At 48.3% G+C, this 22,527-nt stretch overlaps 3 protein-coding genes; 2 read left to right on the top strand and 1 right to left on the bottom strand.

The window, feature by feature from the left end:
- Positions 1–6,198: 6,198 nt before the first annotated feature.
- On the bottom strand, positions 6,199–7,963 carry GSTUM_00002623001 (uncharacterized protein; the record flags this gene model as incomplete). Its single annotated transcript, XM_002836383.1, has 2 exons — positions 6,199–6,691; positions 6,750–7,963. 2 exons carry the CDS (start codon positions 7,961–7,963, stop codon positions 6,199–6,201), a joined length of 1,707 nt encoding a protein of 568 aa, XP_002836429.1.
- Positions 7,964–10,477: 2,514 nt separating this feature from the next.
- GSTUM_00002622001 (uncharacterized protein) lies at positions 10,478–11,719 on the top strand (the record flags this gene model as incomplete). XM_002836382.2 has 1 exon in its annotated part: positions 10,478–11,719. The coding sequence occupies exon 1, from the start codon at positions 10,814–10,816 to the stop codon at positions 11,717–11,719; it is 906 nt and encodes a 301-aa protein (XP_002836428.1). The 5' UTR covers positions 10,478–10,813.
- A 3,188-nt stretch (positions 11,720–14,907) lies between these two features.
- Positions 14,908–15,868, top strand: GSTUM_00002620001 (uncharacterized protein). XM_002836381.2 has 1 exon: positions 14,908–15,868. Exon 1 carries the CDS (start codon positions 15,134–15,136, stop codon positions 15,791–15,793), a length of 660 nt encoding a protein of 219 aa, XP_002836427.1. The 5' UTR covers positions 14,908–15,133; the 3' UTR covers positions 15,794–15,868.
- Positions 15,869–22,527: the final 6,659 nt, after the last annotated feature.

The raw sequence follows: 22,527 nt of genomic DNA, 5'->3' as shown, positions 1-22,527 counted from the left end.
TGGACTCCTTCCTACATGGCTTTTTCCTTTCCCGATGCCTGTCACATACTATTTTCATCCGCTACACTTCGTCCCACAGTGCTTTCCTTCATCCACTGCCGGCCCACTAATCTGCATTTTCCTCGGACCCCCCCCAACGATTCCCTTCTTGATTCCAGTGTCTCCCAGATACAATTCACCTTCTACGAGTGCCTTCCTCTCTCCGCCCAATCCGCCAGATTGGTCCGCATTTCCTCGGAATCTGCCCACAATCTTCATTCGCTCCCGGCATACTCCCGACACCCCTCTCATTCACGGGTATCTTCCTGTCCGTGTCCAGTCCGCCGGGCAAGTCCGCCTTTCCTCAAACTCCACCCATAGTCTCCTTTTGCTCCCGGTATCCTCCCGACACTCCTCACATTTACGCGTACTTTCCTGTCCTCCTCCGGTCTAATCCCACTCCCTACCTTTGTTGCGCTCTCTGTCACCAAGCCACCCCATGCATTCTGGTTTCCCGCCGTCCCCTCTAACGTCTCCAGCCCGCCACCTCAGCGATACCTTCGTATCCAATGTCATTAAATGACCTTAGACGCTTCCGGACGAACCCCCCGCCGTCTGATGTCCGGCATCTTGCGACCCCCTGTACCACTCTTACTTCGGCATATCATGAGTTTGGTTTTATTTCTAATTATCTTAACTCCCCAGATAACGAATTCTTCTAACCTCTTTCCTAATCCGCAATTCTACTCCACTACTATTACATCTGCTTTCCGCGACCACCCCTCAGAACCGGCTTCATTCCATCCACTCTTACATCCCCCAATCTACAAAGACATCGCAGTACGGTTCCTTGGGAACCGCACTGTGATTTCTTTTTTTTTTTCCTGGATATCCGGAGTACCTTAGGCTCTGTTTGGCGGGAACGGTCCATTTCAAAATGGTTGCAACAGGTGAAATGGAGCACTTCTGTTTCGAAACGGTTTCTCTTACCTTCAATTGAGAATTTCTTTTAACCCCTGGCAACACTCTATAGGGCAGAGTAATTTTGAATACCATACCCTAATAAATCTGCTTTTTTCTTTTTCTTGTAAACTAATGAAATAAATTCTATATTATGTGCAAATCTCTCAGTCTTCTGTACAAAAAAAACTATCTTATCTTAACATTCGTGAAAACTTCTCCCTTCTCTAAAGAGGTTTCAACTTATTCACAGATACCAAGATGGACGAGCATTCTCCTCAATACCAGTGTGTTACCACTTTCACCATACTTATCATAATTGTTTACTAATTTAAAATAGTAGTTCACCTTTGAATACACAAACCTTGAGCGATAAGACTCAATCAATACAGTTAGACTCAGATACTACTGCAAGTCAAAATACTGCATGTATACTACCAAGTGGGCATCAACCTGAGTGTTCTAACCACTCCTGCGAGATTGAAGGTAAGTTAAATATCACTATAGTTACTATGATAAGTTCTAACATTTTTTTCAGAAGATTTATCCGAAATTCGTGTTCTAGACCCCTGTGAAGTACCTTCCTCCTTTACGGGAAGCAAGCAGAAAACCCGCAAGCCTCGCCGGCGTCCAGTTGAATGGTCTCCTGAAATGACATCTGTGTTGTTGCGAGAACTAGTTCAAGCTATTAGGACTGGAAAACGATCTGATAATGGGCTAAAGATGGAAGTTTGGGATGAGATTGCTGAGACAGTTCTTCTGATTGCTGGACCTGGGGCTCCTGTAACAGGTGAGAGATGTCAAGGCAAATTGGAGACCTTGAAGAAAAAATGGAAGATGTGGACCAGGTTGAAAGATTTGAGTGGTTTTGGGGTTGATCTTAAGACTGGTGCGGTTACTGCACCAGATGAAGTATGGGAGGAAGAAATAAAAAAACAGCTTGGAATATGAGAGTTTCGTGACAAACCACTTGCAAATGCAATTGAGTTGGCGGAAATCATGGAGGGAGTTCAAGCAACAGGTGGTCATGCAATCTATCCTGGCCATACAAAATTACAACAAATCACGATTCCTTCGCCCCTTAGGACAGATCTAGCAACTCAGGCTGATCCAGAGCAGACCAGCCCCGATACAAGTCCTCATCAACATAAGCGGAGAAGGCTAGCACCACTGGGACATATTCGACAACCTCCAAGGAGGGTTTCTGAACGGCTAATCACTGCTGTTGAAGGGATTGCCACTACACCAATTACTATTGCAGCATCCCAATCAGTTGTTCAGCAAGCTGTATCAAAGCTTCAACAAAAGTATAAAGGAAGACCAGGGTGGTCAACACAAGATATTGTTACTGGATATGAGCTTTTTGAGAACCCAGTTAAGGCAGAAGTGTTTTTAGCATTAGAGGAAGGTGAAGATCAGGAGCTTTGGTTAAGAGGTCAAATAGTACGTTACAAGGCCTAGGAATTCTACAGCAGTTAGTCTACTGTGACTGGTTTTGGTATTGTACATAATCAAGCCACATTTGTGTTGCACGTTTGTCTCGATCTTGTTTCATCTCTCCCATATCTTGTGCATCTCTAACATTTCCTTCATCCTCCTCCTCATAACTGGGATTTGATTCCTCAGAGTGATTGATGTTTTCCAAGGATGAATCAGCATCCTGGTAAAATTGATCCTCCTCTCCATTTGCCCGGTGTCGAATAAAGTTATGTAATGCACAAACTACCAATATATGTTGAGCTTGTGTGGTAAGGTCAAACTCTGGAGCTGTATTGAGAATTTGAAACCTCTTCCGTAAAACTCCAAAGATACGTTCAATAACATTTCGTAACTGAGCATGACGTAGGTTGAAAAGCTCTTCCTTAGTTCGTGGACGTAAATGAGCTTGTGCTTGCTCCCGCAGATAATATCATACGGTACTGTATGGTGTTAAAAACCCAGGACGAAGACCATATCCTGCATCTGCAAGATAAACTGTATTTTCATGTCTTGGAAATCCATGAATCACAGCATTCTCTAATACTCGAGCATCATTGGCTGAACCCTCCCAGCCAGAACATACATAGAAAAAGTACATATCCAAGCTGCATCCAGCAAGAACATTTTGCGAGAGGGTACCTTTCCGGTTACAATAGGGACCCTGCTGGTTTCGTGGGACATGGGCCAAAATGTGTGTCCCATCGATTGCTCCATGAACATCCTTAAAATTGGACATCTTTCCCCAATTTTTCCGTATTTTTGCAGGAATATTGTTTGGTGGAAGATGTACAAATGCTTCATACAGAGGCAGGAGAGCCTTTAGAACTTGATGAAAATAGCTGTAAAATAATTAGAATAATAAACATTTCATATATAAATATTATAGTGCAATTAATACTAACCATGAAATTGTTTCTCCACTATGCTGAAAGTGTTCCTGAGCTTCCCTATTTGTAGCTCCATGTCCAATAATCCATAAAAACAATACAAGTTGTTCTTCCACAGCTACTTGACGTGTAGACACCAGTAATCCCCTCTCAATTACCCAGTCTCAAAGGTCTAACAATGTTGTAATTGGCATACGAATAACCTCTAGAGCACGATGAGGATGTGCTTGCAGGATTTCAGCAGTATAAATCATTCCAGTTCGAATAGATGTATGAACAGGTTCTTTAGAGAGGAATAGATGAGAATAGAGAGCAGAGGTAATTGCGATATGAATCCGTCTTTGAATTATGGCTGTATGAATTGTGCTCATATTGGGGTGAGATGCCATCTTGGAGGTGTATGAGTTGTTTTCGGAGGTGCCAGTGGAAAATATGATGTATAGGGAATAATCTGGTTATTATTTTTAATTAAGATGTCTTTATACATTACAAAAATTTTTTAATACAAAACTAGCCTAAGTGGGGGACCAGCTACTGTTGCAAACCTGGTTGCCAAGATCCACTTTGGAACGGAACGGTTCTTGTTTTTCTACATTACCAAACACTGGATTTACTCCAACCGTTTTGAAACGGAAGGAAACGGTCGTTTGTATGGGGGAACGGACCAGTTCCGTTCCCGCCAAACAGAGCCTTATCTTCTAGTAACTACAAGATCAGCCCTGCCCCTATCTTCCTCATCCTCACTCTCTTCAAGACCCGACTGGTCATCAGAATCTACAGCCGAACTCTGGTCTTCAGCACCCGGTTGTGCGTTCTCAGCCTGGGATCCGCGGACCCTATCCCTTCCTTGATTGCCAGCCCCATTTAGAATTGGCTGGAACTCCACCGACTCCTGATCAATTCCAAATTCCCGCCTCAATGCATCTAGACTGTCCGAATATCCCTCTGTTCTCTCCACACGAGCTCCCCGATCCCGCACTATTTTCGCCTCCAATACCCCCCGGATCCGCCCCAGGATCATATTCTGGAAGTTTCCAGGTGTATTTGCCCAGGTATGAAGCTGCCGTTCTAACAGCCCTACCATATATTGAGTCGTTAGCCCACCTACCATAATCCCCAGTGGACCTCTTTCGTACGTGGACAGACGTGGCTTACCTCTGGAACTCGCACGGGTGAAGTTAATATTGTCAGTGAAGACCCCGGTCTGCCAGCAGCGTAGAGCATGACATATCATAGCTGTGGTCAGGCACAAGAATCGACCGTTGATCTTTCCTAGGAACCCATCATCCTGCCAGCCTCTCCTTGCCCTGCCGTTATAGAATTGTGCGTATATCACCTTTGGAATTTCCGGTGCGAGGAATCTAAGAGAAAAATCCTGGCAGCCTTTTAGAATTTCTCCGGTCCCGAATGATCGGGAAAAATAGTTCGAAACAAAAAAAAAGAAAAAAGGTTCTTACCCCATAGCTAGCATGGGCACAATTAAAGCGGTCTCTCTCAAGCAGGTATTCCGCCCTTTCTGCGCAGGCTGTCGGATCGTCCGCCACGAGTTTGTAGATACTTATCAACGCCCTCTTCGTGGTGAGCAGATAGTGAGATCTGCTAGAACTGTGCTTGGCCCGTATCTATTCCATTATCGTGGGGTAGATCGCCTATTTAGTCCCTGACCAAATCCGCCTGGGGTACTTCTCGGGAACTTACCTGGTCTTCACTGGAGGTGGTGGCGTCCACAAAGTCCGGCAAGCCTAACTCACGGCGGGCATCGCTCCAACACTGATGGGCCCGCTCAGTCAAGATGACTGGATCCGGGAATGGATCCACAAAAAGCGTCCAGTCCCACATTAGGTCTCGTGCCTTGGTCTGAATCGTCAGCTCAATACCTACTGCCATATTTCTTCTGCTTGCTATCAGCTGCGGACCTGCATGTTCCGATTGTGCTGTTCCTGGCTCCCTTTGTATCGGCGTTGGAGCGACTACAGATTCGGTCGGCGAGCTGGGTTCGAGCATTTCTATATAACTAGTCCGGCTCACCCGGGGGGCAGGTGTTTTCCGTCCGGGCAACCCGACCCTGGTACCTGGCCTCTGGGTGGGAGTGACTGCGAAGCTCAAGGTCGAGTATGATTCATCAAACTCGTTCCCGATTGGCTCCACTCTCTGTGCCCCATAATCCCCTAACTCGTCGTCCTCTCCGGATTCAATCAATTCCTCCGCAGTCTCCTCACTATGCATACCATTCTCGTATTCCCCGTCCTGTGAGTCTACACTCTCGTCCGCTCCACTCCTATCCTGCCATCCATCTCTGTAATTCTGAGACCGTGGTATCTGGGATTGAGATGATACTTGCCTCCGGCCTGCTCGAGATTTTCTAAGTCTGTAACGCATGCTCCCAGCCAGCATCTCCTTAGATCTGGATTTCCGGACACCGCCATCGCGGACTTCCCCCGGTTTCTGCCTGTGCTGCTTGGCTGCGCGTTGTGTGTCAGCAATGGGTTGTGATTGTGGTTGCGGCATCATGAGATAAAAGTAAATCCAATATAGTGTAGGATACTGGAATGAAATGTGGATTGTGTCGGGAAATGTAGATTAGCAGACGACAAAGGCTCTGCGAGTCTAGGGGGTGCCTGGCTTTATTATTTTATAGACCGCGGGGGTCCGCGCTCATGAACTCTATTAAAAGGGACAGCATGTTCACAGCTTGTCACTCGCTTCCATACTCAATGGCGTTAGCACACACCAGCGCGGCCGAATTGTAGCTGGATACCTGGAATAGGAATTTGCATCCTGTAGAGACGTCCGGCTTCAACTCTACCGCGTAATTATTTCGCTGAATGATAATACGAGCGTTGGGTATCCAGGGTTTATAAAGTAGATGAAGAGGTTTATTAGAATGCGCGGACTAATCTAGTTCGAGTAGGTCCGCCAGGGGGGGGGGCGGACCAAAACAAATGCGGGTAAGGCTAGGGCTCAAAGCCTGGGACGCTAATCTCAGAAGGTACAAGCTGCCGCTAAGACCCAACAGATGGGGTATAAGGTGAAAATCTGGGATAGGAAAAGCAATGAAGGGGGCAACTGCGAACCACTGCTGCGAACGAAAAACAGCTAGAAAAGAAGAATGATCCGCACAAAACCAAAGAGCAACAAGTCTAAAACTAGAAGAGCAAAGGTATCCCGAACGAACAAGAGCCGCAAAAGAACAAGAACGATGTGTAAAAAATTGCAAGAGTGAACCTGGAAAGTCAGAAAAGACAAGACCACCAAACGAAAAAACCACCAAACGAAAACACCCAAAGAAAATGTCCAAGCTCCTGCCCTTGTCTCGATAGCATCCGTGGCGGGTCTGAATTAACCACACTGGGTCAGGGCAAACCGGCCCAGCCGCTGGGTCTAATCTAAAACAGAAATGGTCAGGAATGAGCGAGAACAACCCGTAGAACTCTAAAAGCGAACCTCACAAACACCAAAAGGGAAATTCCGAGGTTCCGTAGTGGCCTAGTTCCTGTAAATTCTTTGAAACGGACATACGCCCTCAGGTCAGAAACGAACCGGAGCGGACTCCCAACGTCCGTCTCTGCTGACACAGCAGTAGAACTTGCCGCCGACGTAGCAGATGAAAAACCTGGTAGTTGTAATCGCAGCTTTTCAGGTGTAGGGTATCTACTCGAGCTGGCTGGGGAGTTGGCGGCCGGGCTTAATTCTCGTCCGGCCTCTGCTGCTGACATACTCACAAGCACATCGCTGGTGCTTGGATCAGGTGGGGAATGGCTTCTGCTGGGGGTACTAACTTGGGTTGCTGATGTGTCGGCAGGCTGCTGGGTGCCTGAGGCTAGCATTAAAAGATGCTCAGCTGATGCTCTCACCTGTACCTGCTCAGAGGCATCAGAGGCTAGGTTGTGGCTTGGATTGGAAGCCAACGGAGGACTGTTTGGCGTAATAGGCCTGGTGGTAGGTCGCCGACTCGGATTAACCTCCCCATGAACTCTGTCCAGTTCACTCTCAATACTAGTGTTGATTGCTGTCACCCTGCGGGCGACATTCCTCGGAGGTTCTGCAGCGTCAGCCGGACTGTTTGGTTCATCGGCGTCAGTAATGGCTGCTAGGTTACATTTGGGACTGCTATTGACTGCCGTCTGGGTACGTAGCCGGGATGCTTTCTTTCGGTCAGTCCCCCTTCCTATTTGTCCGCCAGACCTCAAGACACGAGTACCCAAGTCAGTAGACGGTGCGGGGACCTGCTTGCCGGGAGATGGTGCGAAACCGGGATTCAAAGCCGGCATCACCCTGGTGGCCAAATTGCGGCCGCGATCAGCCGAAACATTTGAGTCTAGCTCCGGTTCGTCGACGTCCACCGTACCTCTGCGCAATGTTTGCCCAGTGTTTCTCGAGGTGTTCTTGGTCTTCGTAGTCGGCCTAGTGACTCGCTTTGCGGCCCTCGCAGATGACTCGGGCTGGTGGCCATCTGAGCTCCCATCGTCATCACTATCAGCGGACTCGTCGGAAGGGGTGCCCCTATTATTGCGAGGGGCAAACACAATGTTACCGGGGGGAGGAGTCCCAGCTTCTCCATCAGCGCGATGGACACAGAAAAGCAGATCCATTGGTTCTTTCGGCGAATTCATTGCCCACCAGATGCGGACATGCCTGCTATTTGCGATTGTGATCATTTCAGCCAGCGGCAGCGGCTCCTCAGGATCATCAAGCAGCAAACGTGTACCCTGTCGGGTCGTACCAACGAGCAGACGATATCCGACTCCCCGTGCCAAGACTCTGTCCAGGTTTGCAAGCAGGTTCTGATGGGTGGGTTCGGTCAGCTCCATCCAGTAAACATATTCATGGGTTTGCCACTGGATCTTGTCCAATCCGATCGGGAGTGGGCTGCCCGGGCGGACTACGGATGGTTCATCTACCCAAACACGGACAGAGCGCGGACCGGCGAGACCTGCAGGAGCCATGTTCGTATATATTGTACTGTACATATTCGATGCGGACTGTTTGAGGCAATTTACGATCATTTCCGACTGCAAGGGGGGCTGCAACAGCGGCAACAGGTTGTACCCACAACAATTCTGACAAGGTACGTTGATGTTTTTTTGCTACGTCCTTTAGCAATAAATCGAGGCATTCGGTAAAACGTTCGCCCCGGGCTGAGACCGCCTGCCAGAGTGCCGCTCTCCGTGAAACGGGCGAGATGGTGAGAGCATGTGCCTGAATGACCGCCCATTGGGCGGCTGTACTCTGCTTCCAGCCTGGGATCCTGTCTTGCTCCATCTTACGTTTCATGGCATTCCGCCAAGCTCTATACTCTTGACTAAAAGTACTCGGGTTGGGGAAGCCGCAGACGTACTTACACCAGGAAATATCACTATCGTTTTCATGACCCTGTGATTTCGGGTATGTGAGTCCAACCTTCGAGATTTCCATTGTAATGGCGGTCGGGGTGGGGGGTGGTTGATGGGTCCGAAAGTGTTTTTTTGTTTTTCTTAAACGGCCTTTAAGCGAATGAAAGATGTCGGCAAACAGATGCCGGTAGCCTGGGGGATGACCGGAGAATTGTTTATCCTAGAAATGAAAATGGAAATGGAGTGGGCCTGGCAGACGATAAAGGGAGATAAAAGGAGTTCCGCGGATGATAAATGGCTGCCAGAAGGTTAGCTAGGGAAATGCAGATGATAGTACTGAATTGAGCTGAGGATATACTAGTGATACCGTAGACGAATAAGAGGTTGTACAGAGCTTTTTGGGTCTTAGAATGGGCGGGCAGATCGATGAAGGAGGTGATTCTGATTCGGGAAAGAAGTTTGGAGAGGGGATGGATAGGGGGAAGTGAGAGCTTGTGTGGGCCGCGTGGGGACAGTTTTAGTGGGGTTCACATGATTGTACCCATACGAGCTTGAATATCGATATCTTGAATCTTGAAAGGTCACGTGATAAGCGCAAAACGAAGCCGATAAGCTTCAGATAAGGTTTCAAGCCGCAAGGAGCCGCAAGTGAGCCCTCAGGGGCACGCCAAGACCCTACCCCTATGTAGCATAAACACCAAAGTTGGGGCAGGCCACATCAAACCGCAGACTAAGACTCTTGATTGTGTCGGGAAATGTAGATTAGCAGACGGCAAAGGCTCTGCAAATCTAGGGGGTGTCTGGCTTTTTTATTTTATAGACCGCGGGGGTCCGCGCTCATGAACGTTCTTGAAGAGGCCAGTATGTTCACAGCTTGTCACTCGGTTTAAGTACATGATTCTTTCATGTATTTTGAATTTTAAGAGTAACTATGTCACCGTTGCTAAAGGGAAACTATGGTCTGACTGTCTTGCGGACAATGCGCATACTGGGTATAAAGTTATATTGATATGCACGGAGTAAATCTAATCAGGGCAGTCCGCCAAGCGTACTACAGCAAATACAGTAAGTGGCAAGGTATGCTAATCTAAAAGGGTATAAGTAGGAGGTAAATGCACGGTACCGGTATTAGGAATATGGGAGGAAAAGCGGGAGCCAAAGATACAGACCACCGGGGGGGCAGATAAAGAGGGCAGTTCTAGACGAAGAAGGTTGGGGAATAGATCGGAATAATGCTTGGAAAAAGAGACTACACAAAAACAACTTCGAGAGGGCAGTAGAGAAAGTACAGGAGGACGCGCGGTGAGATGTCCGCGATGAAAAAAAAAAAAAAAAGGGTACAAAAACTCCGGGGAAGATCTTCCCGATCAAAAACAAAGGAGAAGCAGCTACCATCCACACCCACCCGCAGACCCGGGCTCATACTGGTAGTACTCGTACTAGGTGGTCCGCTCTGCCGGGTTCTTGGCCTCCCCAAGCCGGAGCTACAGTCACCAAAGGAGTTAGCAATAGTGTCCCGAATACGTGACGGAATTGTCCGTTAGGTAAAAACAAGGGGTACAGGGGGGAGTTCCCAGCCGGTCGGAACGTACCTATTAGTGCTACTCCAGTTTCTTTTCCCTGGCCGACTTCCAGCAGTCCAGAGGCAACCCTGAGGAGGTGTTCAGCTGACGATCTCAACTCCACGTCTTCGATCGCGACTTCTTTTGGGCTCAGGTGGCCAACAGACGGAAGCGGGCTAAGTGGCGGACTAGGCTCACCAGGTGGCTCACCAGGCAGACTTCCAACTTCGAATTCCGCATCCGAGTCCGTCACCGGGGTCTCAGCAGTCCGAACGATCTTCCTCGGCGGCCCGAAAGTGTCGGCCAGGTCATCAGAGTCTTCGCCGTCTCTAGCAACCACAAGATGGCGCTTGCGCGAGGAACCGAATGACCTCCAGGCAGGTACTTTCTTTCCATCAGCCTTGTCCACCATAAACGTCTGAATTTGTCTGCCTGACCTCAAGACATGAGTATGTTCAAGGGGGACGGGAGATTGCTTACCAGCAGGAGAGATTCGGCCCGGGAAACGAAGAGAGACAGGAGCTTTATGGATAACGTCCGGTAATAGTACTGGGTCTGACGATGAATCGCGGACGCCATCTTCTACAGAATCGCGGCCCGAATCCGCTGCCCCATGAGCGCGACGTGTACGCCCCGTTCTTGTATTCCTGCTTTTTCCCCCACTCAGCTTCTGCCCGCTTCTGTCCTTTGTGGGCCGTCTTGCAGCCTTGGTAGAGGATTCTGGCTGGCCCTCGCCGTCACCGTCATCGTCATCGTCATCATCGTCATCGCCATGGTCATCGCCATCCGCATGGTCCTCGTCCTGGTCCTCATCCTGGTCCTCGTCCTGGTCCGGCTCATTTTCATCGTCCGGCTCATTTTCCTCATTATCATCTGGGCTAGCTGGACCATTCCTGTCTTCGCGTGGCCCATATGGATATGCCCGAGGGGGTGGAGTACCGGGTTCGTCGGGACTGGTTCGATGCCTCCGGAAAAGCATGTCCATCGGTTCGCCTGGCGGACACTGTCGCCACCACATGCGGACATGCAGGTCATCAACGAGAACGATGATTTCAGACAGCGGCAAGGGTTCCTCGGGGGAGTCGAGAAGCAAAAGGCTGCCGTACCTGGTGGCGCCCAAGAGATGACGGTAGCCCATGGGGCGAGACAAAAAGCGGTCAATATTCGTGAGGAGGTTTTCGAGCGTCGGCTCAGTCAACTCCATCCAGAAAACAGCTTCATGGGTCTTCCATTGGACCCGGTCGAGACCGCGGGCGAGCGGGGTGTCTGTACGGTAAGTGGATGGTCTATCAAACCAAAGCCGGATTACACGCGGACCAGCCAAACCTATGTATATGATATCAGCACGTTGACTAGCACTATAATGCGGACAGTCAGGGTAGGAACATACTATCATTGGAAACAGCCGGTACGGGCGGAGGAGCAGGAACAGCCGGAGGGACAGGGATACCCATTGCCATCAACGTTCTGGAATGCTTTTTTGCAATATCATTCAATAAAAAGTCGTAACATTCCGTAAAACGCCGGCCCTTTACGTTGTCCTGCTGCCAGAGAGCTGCCCGACCGTTGCTTGCAATGGGCTCGACAGTCAGGCCATATGTCTGGATAGCTGTCCACAGGTCGTCGGTCGCCAGTCTATAGCCGCGGATTCCTACCTGCTCCATTCTCCTCTTGATGGCAGTCCGCCAGGCGCCATACTCAGGACCAAAAACCTTCGGGTCAGGGAATCGGCAGATGTGCTTGCACCATGTGATATCTCCATCATCTTCATGGCCAATAGTTCTAGGACAAGAAAGCCCGCTCTTCGAGGCTGGCATGGTAAATGGAGTGATGGTGAAACTAAGGGTTGAAGAGATGCTGTCTGCGGCTGTTCGCTTTAGAACTAATGCAGTTTGACAAAAGGCTAGGAACAAGGATTCCGGTTCTGCGCGCTGGGCGGCTCTGGGGGAGGGGGTGGATGGTCGAAGTGTCTTCTCCGGACTAAATACGGCTGCGAGGAGGATTCTTCAAGTTAGCTTGCATAATCAAAATCAATATATAAGGAATACAGAGCGTATATCGAACCGAGGTGGGGTTGCAGGTAGTAGTAGCGATCGGGGTATACACGAGTGACGGCTGGTGCAAGAGGTTTGGATCAAAAGTGTCGGGGGTGTGGGGAGAAGATGGATGGGCTTGCAGTCGATGAGGAATGATATGGGGAGGGGAAGGAAGGAAGGAAGGAAGGAAGGTGGGAAGCAATTGTTTATAAAACCCGTGGGGGACAGTTTTCATCTGGTAAACATAACTTGTACACTGTACAAACGGGGCCAGCCCAGAGCAGCACGTGATATCGCCTTCAAAATATGTATACTTGAAAATAGGGTTTTAAGCCGCAAGGAGCCGCAGGTGCGCCTCACGGGCATGCCAAGATCCTACCCCTATATAGTATAAACACCAAAGTTGAAATTGGCTACATCAAACCGCAGACTAAGACTCTTGATTTTCAAGTTTTGCAATCGATCAACTAACTACTCGAAGGCAATATTCATACGCTCCGCTTCCCGACTTACACTGCGTACGGGTCTACTGTGATACACCTCGAAACCTTAAAGGCGGGAAGCCAGGGAGAACGACTATGGCCCTTAAGACAACAAAGTGTCCTTACTGTTGGCGGCGTTATCAACGAGCTGGCGCATACCAAACCCATATTAAGACAATGCATGGAGATGTCATGCTTTCCCGCCGGATGGCCACTGGCTCTGGATCAGCAAGCTCATCCGCGCCGGTATCTTTTATACAGCCTGAGGATGATACCACGAACGGGCGTATCTTTGCCATGGGGGACGAGTTCACAGATGTCTGGGGAAACTCTGACTATGAGTCTGACCGTCCGATTTTAGCCAGCAATTCTGGAAGCCAACGCGCAATGGCTGATGACGTACAGCACGATTCGGACGTGGAGGACGCGGAGGACCTTTTGCGGCCCCCTGATAAGTCGACGCCATCTACTCGGCAAACGATCCCGGGTGCTGGCAGAGCACTTGGCGATGTTGCAGGATACATGGAGCTCAATCAGGCCATGCTTCAAGAGCCATGGAGTCTTTTTTCGTCGGAACAGGACTTCGATTTGGCTAGCTGGTTCGTGCGGAGCAAGGTAGCAGTGTCGCGGATTAACGATTATTTTCGCAAAGGCTTAGGTGGTACTGAGCCGCGATCATTTCGGTCCGCGCATACATTAAAAAAGCATCTCGAGGTGCTGGACCCATTCAGCGAATATCTGTCGTGGGCAGAGGCCACGCTGGAGAGTGGCGGGCGTTCAACAACTTTCTACTATCGAAATATTGAATCCTGCGTCCGCTACCTAATCCGCCAGGTGGCTTATAGAGCAGATATGGTTTACGCACCTGTTTGTGAATATGATTCCAGCGGTGGCCGGTTGTATTCGGAGATGCATACGGCAGACTGGTGGTGGGAGACTCAAGTATGAAATATATCCACCCCGTTACTTGCTTTTTCTAATACTAAGGTCCGAGTACAGCAAACACTGCCAGCCGGTTCAACAGTAGTCCCTATTATCGGACTGTCGGACCAGACTCATCTTACGAACTTCTCGGGCGACAAGAAAGCGTGGCCGGTATATGTGACCATCGGTAACATCCTTTCGCGGACACGAAGCAGCCCGACCAAGATGCCGATCCTACTGCTTGCTCTACTACCTGTGCCCCCAAAGTTCACTAGGGAATCAGCCCGTGCCGACGAATTGCAGCGCCAGATTAACGCGGATGCATTACGGGCTGTCTTTGACCTTGTCCTAGCCCCCTTGGAGAAGATTGCGCAAGACGGCGTGGTCATGGACTGTGCGGATGGGAAAAGATGCCTATGCTTTCTAATCTTGTCTGCCTGGATCACGGATCACGCTGAGCATACTGTGTTGCACGGAATAACGAGCAAGTCATGCCCAAATTGTGAGGTTACAGCCAGAGAACTTGGCCAGGGCCCGGATCAGACATATACGGCCCGCGATTACGCCATTTATACGCTAAAGACAACGGAGTACGAGCAGACAGGAGCTATCAATATCGCTAACTATTTCCAGCAAATTGGAGTAAAAATAGGCCGCAATGTATTCACCGGACTCTCCCGAGTAAACCCTGCTGAGCTACATAAACCTGACCTTTTACACAACATCTACCTGGGACTTTTTAAGCATATGACGGAATGGGTAGAGGGATTCCTGAAAAAGCATAAACGGCAAAAGGAATTCGATGAGGTCTGGAAGGCATTGCCGCCTTATCCCAGATTCAGCGTACCAAAAAAGTCATATCGAGAAGTCACACAATAGCAAGGCAAGGAAATGCGAAATCTTGGCCGCTGTATTACAGCCGTATTGGCGTCGGCTCTGCGGAATCCGGACAGTTCACAGCAGCGACCTTTCCAACAGGCATTACGGTGCGTCTGCTCACTGATCGATTTCAGACTGATGGCTCAGTATCGCAGTCATACGCCAGAGACACTTCAGTACATGGAACAGTATCTGCGGACTTTTCACGAAACAAGAGATATATTTCTTGAGTTCCGGACATTTAAGGCTACACGCGTACAGGCAGACCGCCAGAATTGGGAAGTGAGGGAAAGGATTGCCAATCAGCAGACAGCTTTGGTCCATGGTCTATCCGCAGCTGAACGACGCCGACTCCGGGACCAGGGCTGGCTAGAGAGGGCTGATCTGCTGGATGAACTGATACAACGAGAAAACCACTTCAATTTCATCAAGATGCATTACTTGAATCACTTTGAGCCACAAGTCCGACATTTTGGGTCCATCTTAATGTATTCTACTGATATCGGCGAGCTTGCACATAAAGAGCAGCTTAAGGAAGGCTACAGGAACTCAAACAAGAATGACGCATCCCGGCAGATCCTGGTGGGGTACGGCCGCTAGCATGCGATTGGAATGAGATTACTCACGATAGAGGCACTTAGGAAGATTGATAATGCGGTCGTATTAGGGAATACCGGCGTCCGGACCAAAAACAATAGAATACAGTCTGCCCCAAGTGATGATAGTCCGCGACGAGTCCTGAAAGGCTGGATCCCTGACGTTGGTACCGTGATAGAGCTTTGCCGTGCGCTCGAGATCGCTTACGACGACATGGCTGCGGTGTTGGTTACCCATATCCGGCGGACTGCGGTAGAGAACCGGAGGTTACCCGTGGACCCCAGCGAACTAAGATTTCTCCCGGCTGAGCGATTTACAATGCTGGAAATCCCAGTGCTCGACTTTCAAGAGACCGACGTCTTTCAGATTCATCGAGTACGCTGTACAGGAAAGCTGTCATTCCGGAACACTGGTGCACGGAATGATTGGGTCTGGATCCAGGTTGGCGGACTGGATCTATATGGGGATCTGCGTGGGCGCACTGTAGCACGCTTGTTGGGACTATTTAAGATAGGAAATGTCCGGGCTGGGGCAGTTAGTCGGCTAGCAATGGTTCAAGTACTGGAGCCTGTCAATGGTGGCAGATTTCATGAGTTTAGCGGACATATAAGAGTCCGCAAGCGGACCACCGGGAGGGATGTGATGATAATTGAGATAGGTGTGGTGGTAGGATAGGCACACGTGGTTTGCTACGGGGATGGGCATTGGCTAGTGAATAGCAGAATTGATCTGCAGACGTTTAATGAAATTTATTGAGAGTTTCTATGTACATATGAGAGCGCAAAAGATAAAAAGATAATTGAGAAAAAAAAAAAAGTACTGTAGATCAAGGGGACATAGTTGGTTGGGATAGATCCGCGAGGTGGCCCACGCAAGGCCCGACGGAATTGGGAAATTGAAGATCTGCGATGGGCGGCAGACTGTAAAAGAAATCTGGGATTGCAGCGAGCGGAAGAGAAAGACCGGGATCTTGTCGGACGTGAAAGGATGAATTTGGTACGCGTCAGGCGAAAAGAGCAGGCATGAGCCTTTAGGCGGATAGAAACGAGACAGGAAAGGTAGGGGTGGCCCCGGGTGAAAGTGATATTGAGGGGAGAACCCAGACGAAAAGGATGGGTGCCCGGCTCATCTGGTGGGGAATGAGGTGGTAGTGTGCGTTATAATGCAGTGGGTGTGATCGGGTAACAAGGGTAGGCGTCAGGAAGAAGGGGACGAGCAGGGCGAGCAGGGCGGACGGCTTCCGTCTGGATGCGGGCTTGATTCGTCCGATGCAAACGCTGTTTTTGCTGATGTCCTTGCCTGCCTCCCAGGCTCACAGGAGAGACATTATAGTATTATTTTTTGACATTGCTGCAGCTGTCCTTAAAGAGGCCAACTGCTCCCTCTCCAAGACCCTTACTGCCAAGGTCAACAACAATGGTATTGTTACTCTCCTGGTTCATGATTTGAATGCCCCAGCTAGGGAGTACGACTCCAACTACGAAGTGCTCTCCTCTTACCTCAACAAATCTTATCCCATTTGTGACCACTATTACCTCTGTTTCTGCTCAGTGCCCAACAAGGTACAACTGTCTGTCTTCTTCCTCTCTGTCTTCTACCTTTCGGATGATCATGAATGTCTCCTTCAGAGCTTGACAAAGATAATCCTTAATGTCAGAGACGTCTAGATCCTCACCGCCTGGTTCCTTGTCTAGGAGAAGGAGCAACAATTATCTAAACCAAAAACCTCAAGCATTGTTATCGTAGCTTCCTTAGACGTTGACCAGAGAGTGGGTAAGACTGTCCTCTATACTTCCTGGTACCATCTTGAGTGTGCCTTCTCCACCAACATGTTTACACTATGTAAGAACTGCTAGTATTATAGCCACCTCATGGCCAGGTGCAAGATCAACTACCTCATCAGTTCTATTTGTACTCTCAGTAATGCAAGGGCAGTGCATGGCTGCCAGAATCTAAGGTGCTCAAATAGAGGCAACCTCTAACCTGTTGTTAACTATTACCCCACTTCTATTCCCTGCTGGGCCAACTGATCTAGCAATGAACACTCCTTCAAATAGTCCTGCTCTCAATGCCCTATTCGCTCCCTCTACTGCCCCACAGAATCTCCTTCAATACAGAAGAAAGAGATAGATATGATAGACAATAGAGGAGAGAGTCCTTCCTCTAGACCTGTATATCCCCAATTCCTTGCTCCTTTTGTGGACCTGGAGGAGGTCTCACTCACAGAGCTCTGCTTGAGTTGCAGTTGACTACTCGTGTTGTAATGGGGGCTCCATCTGGGAAGATGGATCCTAAGGTTGCAACCGTACCGAAATGAATTCTTCCACAATGTGAACAAATATAATAAATGTCAAAAGTCTCAACAGTATTGTTTGAAGAAACAAAACGGTAAAACTTAATATCGTTAAGCCACAGCTTTTACTCAATTAAGTCCTGATCTCGAGAGGTAGTTGATCGCCAGCGTAGAGGAGAACTCGCATATACTTAAGTAGATTTTATATACTGCCAGTTGCTCCCCATCACTACTCTGTATTCACGAGCACCTAACTCCTTTGGGCTGTCTAGCTAACCTCTATGGGTGGGACCAAAGATCTCCCATAGTGAACTAGACTACTCTTGTAGTTTGCTAACACCCACCTGATAGAAGTATTTTAGCCGCTGCATCTACAATGCAACCGTTGGAGTAAAAACTCTTCATATTACGGACATGTCAGTGGCAAGCTGTCATGCCCGAGTAGATTTGATACCAACTATGTAACGTGTTCGCAAGGTGCTAATCACGTTATGGGTAATAGATACGATAGTTGGCAGGTGGCCTGCTCTTCCAGAGAGGAGGCGAGAGCTGAGAACTAAAGGAGGCTCCGAGGGTGTACTGGGGAACAAAGAAGTAACCGTTCAACCAAGTATATTGAAATACTGTCTGTCGAAGTCTGCCTTTTCTATCGTAGAAACAGGCGGTCTTTAAATACACAAATCTGTTCATGCCTAGCATGAATGAAACTAATCAAAGGTATCAATCGATACACTTTGGTAAAACTCCTTAAGTATCAAAGCGATACTTAAAACAAAACATAAAACAAAACCAAGTATCAAACGATACTTAAAACAAACCAAGTATCAAAGCGATACTTAAAACGAAACATAAAACAAAACCAAGTATCAAACGATACTTAAAACAAACCAAGTATCAAAGCGATACTTAAAATGAAACATAAAACAAAACCAATAACCGAGTACCCGTACCGGTTACATTCCCCAAAATAAAACAACTGTTTAAACAAACAAAAACTAATAATCATCAAAATCATCAGCTAAAGAATCAAAGGCTTCAAACTCCGCCATCTCTTGTTCATCATAAGTATCACACCAGGGACAAGAGGAAACTCTAAGGAAACACCTAGACTCGAAGAAATCTAAGTCGCAGTAGTCACGAATACCAGATTCGTGCTGTACATCAACCCAAGCATGATCGCAATCAGGACAGTAGTCAATCCAGAGAATTTCGAAATAGTCTTCAAGTTGGATAACATCGCGGTTCAACAACAGTCCAACAACCTGTTGTCGCTGCCTCACATTAAGCTCCACATAGTTTGACATCGTTATGGTATTCGGATGGTGATTGGTGACTAGATAAAGTTGTCGAGGGCCTGCTCCATAGCTTGATTCTCCTCATCGCTGATTTCGAACTCCGATTCAAAGTATGGTGCCCAAAATCCATCCCTAGCTTCAAGTTCTGTGTGCCATCGCTCAGTTTCTGGCATTGTAGGTGTCCAGCACATGGTGATATAATTGATTGTTGGGGGGAGGGATTTGCTTGGCATGTTGTCTTTCCACCATCCGTTTACCATATCCATAGCGTGCTCCAGTCCTTCCAGTGGTTCCCAACTGTTTTCGCTCGTTGGATATCCTTTCCATTTGACTAAGAATTGATCCTTTCCATGTTAAAGGCGGTGGTCTCGGATTTCTTCAACTTCCCATTCATCTTTCTTTTCAATGATAATAGGTGCAGGTCGAGAGTGGGTCATTCCAGGGAACTTGGAGTCGTCATTTGGGTGGAATCGTTTGACAGCAGAGGCATGGAAGACTGCAGTATTGTGGCGGTACATACGTCTATCCATCTGGACAGTGTAGTTCTCTGTATGCTCGTCAAAGGATATGACTTTGAAGGGTCCACGCCATCGCGGTTGCAATTTCTTGCTCCGTCCAACATTGGTAATGAACATATTACCGTGTACCATGAGCATGTCTCCTGGCGAGATGGGGACATGTTTGCGTCGTCATTTCTGGGCAGTAGTGGTGCTTCGGAATCGGACAGCCTTGACAGCTTGGAAGGCATCGTTCGGAATTGCTTGGTGGCGGTTTAGATGGTCATCAGAGGCAGGGACTGAGGAGTTCTTGAAGAGGGTTGTAGGTAAGAGAGGATATTGGCGGCCAAAGACTGCCTTGTATGGTGACATTCCCAAGGTATCTGAAAATCCAGCATTGATATATGCCGCGAGCTCAACAAGGGCTGGTTCCCAGTTGGTTTGTCATTCATTGATCCTATTCCTAATTCCGGTTTTAACTTCGCGAATCTTTCTTTCTGCTTGGCCATTTGTCTCATGATGTCCAGGGGAAGCCATAATGTAGTTTATTCCGAGAGAGGTCAAGGTTTGCTTCCAGAATCTGGCGGTAAAGCGGGGATCAGCATCACTGACAATAGATAAGGGGTACCCATGGGGGGTAAACAAGTATCGTTGTAGGTTATTCCAGGTGTCTTTGGAGGAGTTGGTAACCTTCATTGGTATTAACCAGGTGTATCCAGAGAATCGATCCACAGCTACCAAGATGGTGTCATATCCGGCGGACTTGTTGAACGGTCCTGCGAAATCGATGGCATATGATTCGAATATTTCGCATGGTAGTTGGAGGGTCTGTGCCTTTCCCTCTGGTAGTTGTGTTCGCTCCTTGTTTGCCTGGCAGAGTTCGCACTGTTTGACGAAATCGCGGAAATCCTTGCGCATCTCAGGCCAGTAAACATATTCCGAAGCATATTGAAGGTTGCGGTCCACACTGTGGTGTCCTTTGTTGTGAATCTCGGATATGACATATTCTCTAATAGTCATTCCATTGAACATATGGCCTTTTGGTACGTATAGGCAATGTTCACCATAACGGGTGCTGGTATAGACCATTCCGTTTGATATGTTGTAGGGGGCGAGGTCTCCATGCCTGGAGCTATCCATGGCTTTGAAATAGATCGGGTCATGGCGGTATCCTGCTATTATTTGGCTTTGGAAGGAGGAGGTTAATTCTTCTGTGGTCGATCTAACATCTCGCTCATCCTCGATTAGGGATCCTCATGTTGGTTCGATAGGGGCTTCCGCTTCCTCAAAGGTTTCATAGAGTTGACGGCGATGCTCGGGAATAGTAGGGGGTATGACCGAGACAATGGTTTCATTGTTATATACTCGTAAGGGTCCACCATATAGTGGTCGTGAATTGATTATGGGAGGAGAGGATGGCAGGACTGGCTGTGGGGGGTGTAAATAGGATATTGCATCCACGTAGGCTGCTGCTTGTTCGAGTTCTTCAAGACCTTGGTATCGTGTTGGAACAGGATTAAGGGTATGAGGAGGCTGGGTCGATTCATCTTCATTGGTGATCACTGCTGCTCCTTCTACGGTGTCGAAGCTGGTGTTTTTGGAATCGTCAGCAGGCATATAGAACGGTCGCTGGTATCTGTTGCCGAACTTGATCTCAGTCTGGTGAAAAGGGCAGGTGTCGTGATAACAGTGGGACCAGTGGAGTCTGCTTTGTTCAAGTTCATGAGGAGGTGTGCTGCGGAGCGTGCAATTGTCTTTCCATTCTTCATCAGTGTCCTTTCCTCGTTCCGTTCCGGCAGCACTGTACATGGTGTAAGAGAAAGGATTGGAGGGAGCGGCAGAGCTGGCGGTAGCCATCAATGGTTCTTGTTCATAGGAGGTGTCGTCAGGGCTGTCCTTGCTTTGTCTTGTGTGGTCGTGAACGAGAGGGGGGTCTGCGATGTCTTGATTCTCATATAGGCGGGAGAGAGCATCAGCTAAATAGTTCGTTCTTCCAGGGGTATAGATGATTTTTGCATCGTATTTGCTGATTTCACCTATCCATCTTGTTCTTCTCCTTCCAGGTATCTTTTCTGTTTTAAGATTGGTGAGGGGTTGGTGGTCGGTAACAATAGTGAAGGTATTGCCCATCAGGATGTGATTGAAAGCGGCGAGAGCATCAATCACAGCAAGGGCTTCCTTGTCTGTTGTTCCATAGTTCATCTGTGAATTAGTGAACTTCCTGCTGTATAATGCCGCCGGTCTTGCCGTTTCATGGGAGGCCCCTTGCCCAACCCATGCTCCAACTCCAACATCCGATGCATCAGTAATCAGCCATATCGGTTCTGGTTTACTATAGTCGATAGGTTGAATAACGTTGGCGTTTTTAATCAACTCCTTGATGTTGTTAAAGGCTTGATCATGAGTGTGGGTCCAGACAAATTCTGCAATACCGGTAAGGTCTGTAAGCGGCGCTGTCACAGTGGCATGGTGTGGGAGAAACTGGAAAATATAGTTGACTAGCCCTAGGAATCATATGAGTTCCTTTTGATTCCGGGGTGTCGACCATTCCGTTAAACAGACTACTTTTACAGGGGCTGCATGTATTCCTTCATCATCAATAACATGCCCTAGGATATCGAGTTTATCGGCGAACAGGATTGATTTGTTTCTGCGGACGTAGAATTTAGCTTCCCTAAGTTTGGTACAGACTAAACCTATATGGTAGGCGTGTTTTATTTTAGTGTTCGAGAAGACGAGAATATCATCAATATAGACCCAAACAAAATGGTGGAGGTATTCGCTCAGGAGGTTTTCCATAATTCGCATAAAGGTGGCGGGCGCATTCATATCACCTTGTAACATAACTCGGCTAATGAAACTTCCGAAGGGTGTTTTGAAACTGTTGTAGCTTTCGCTTTCTAGGTCTAACCTTGTTTGGAAGTAGGCATCGCTTAGGTCAATCTTACTTCGGAATCTAGCCCATCCAACTGCATTTAGGATCTGGGTTTGGTTTGGGATAGCGGAGCTGTCCATAACCGTGTTTTCGTTCCGTAGCTTGAGGTCAACCAAGGGGTGAATTCTTTTGCCATCTGCTTTGGGTTGAACAAACATAGGAGTGGCACCTGGGGCTTCTGCCCGGTAGATGACTCCTCTTCTTTGTTATTGGTTGATCCAATCACAAAGTGGGCTTTTGTATGCGTCAGGAATAGAGTAGGTGGGTTGGTTTTCGAGATTGGAGGGGTCTCGGAGGCGGATGTGGTGGTTCAGCTCTCTCATAGGCGGTAGTTCTTCGGGTATTTGATCAGGCAAAACGTCAGAGTATTCATCCAATAGTTTTTGGGT

The sequence above is a fragment of the Tuber melanosporum genome (assembly GCF_000151645.1).
Source record: "Tuber melanosporum whole genome shotgun sequence assembly, scaffold_141, strain Mel28".
Classification (NCBI taxonomy): Eukaryota; Fungi; Ascomycota; class Pezizomycetes; order Pezizales; family Tuberaceae; genus Tuber; species Tuber melanosporum.
This window is presented reverse-complemented; position numbering and strand designations above follow the sequence as displayed.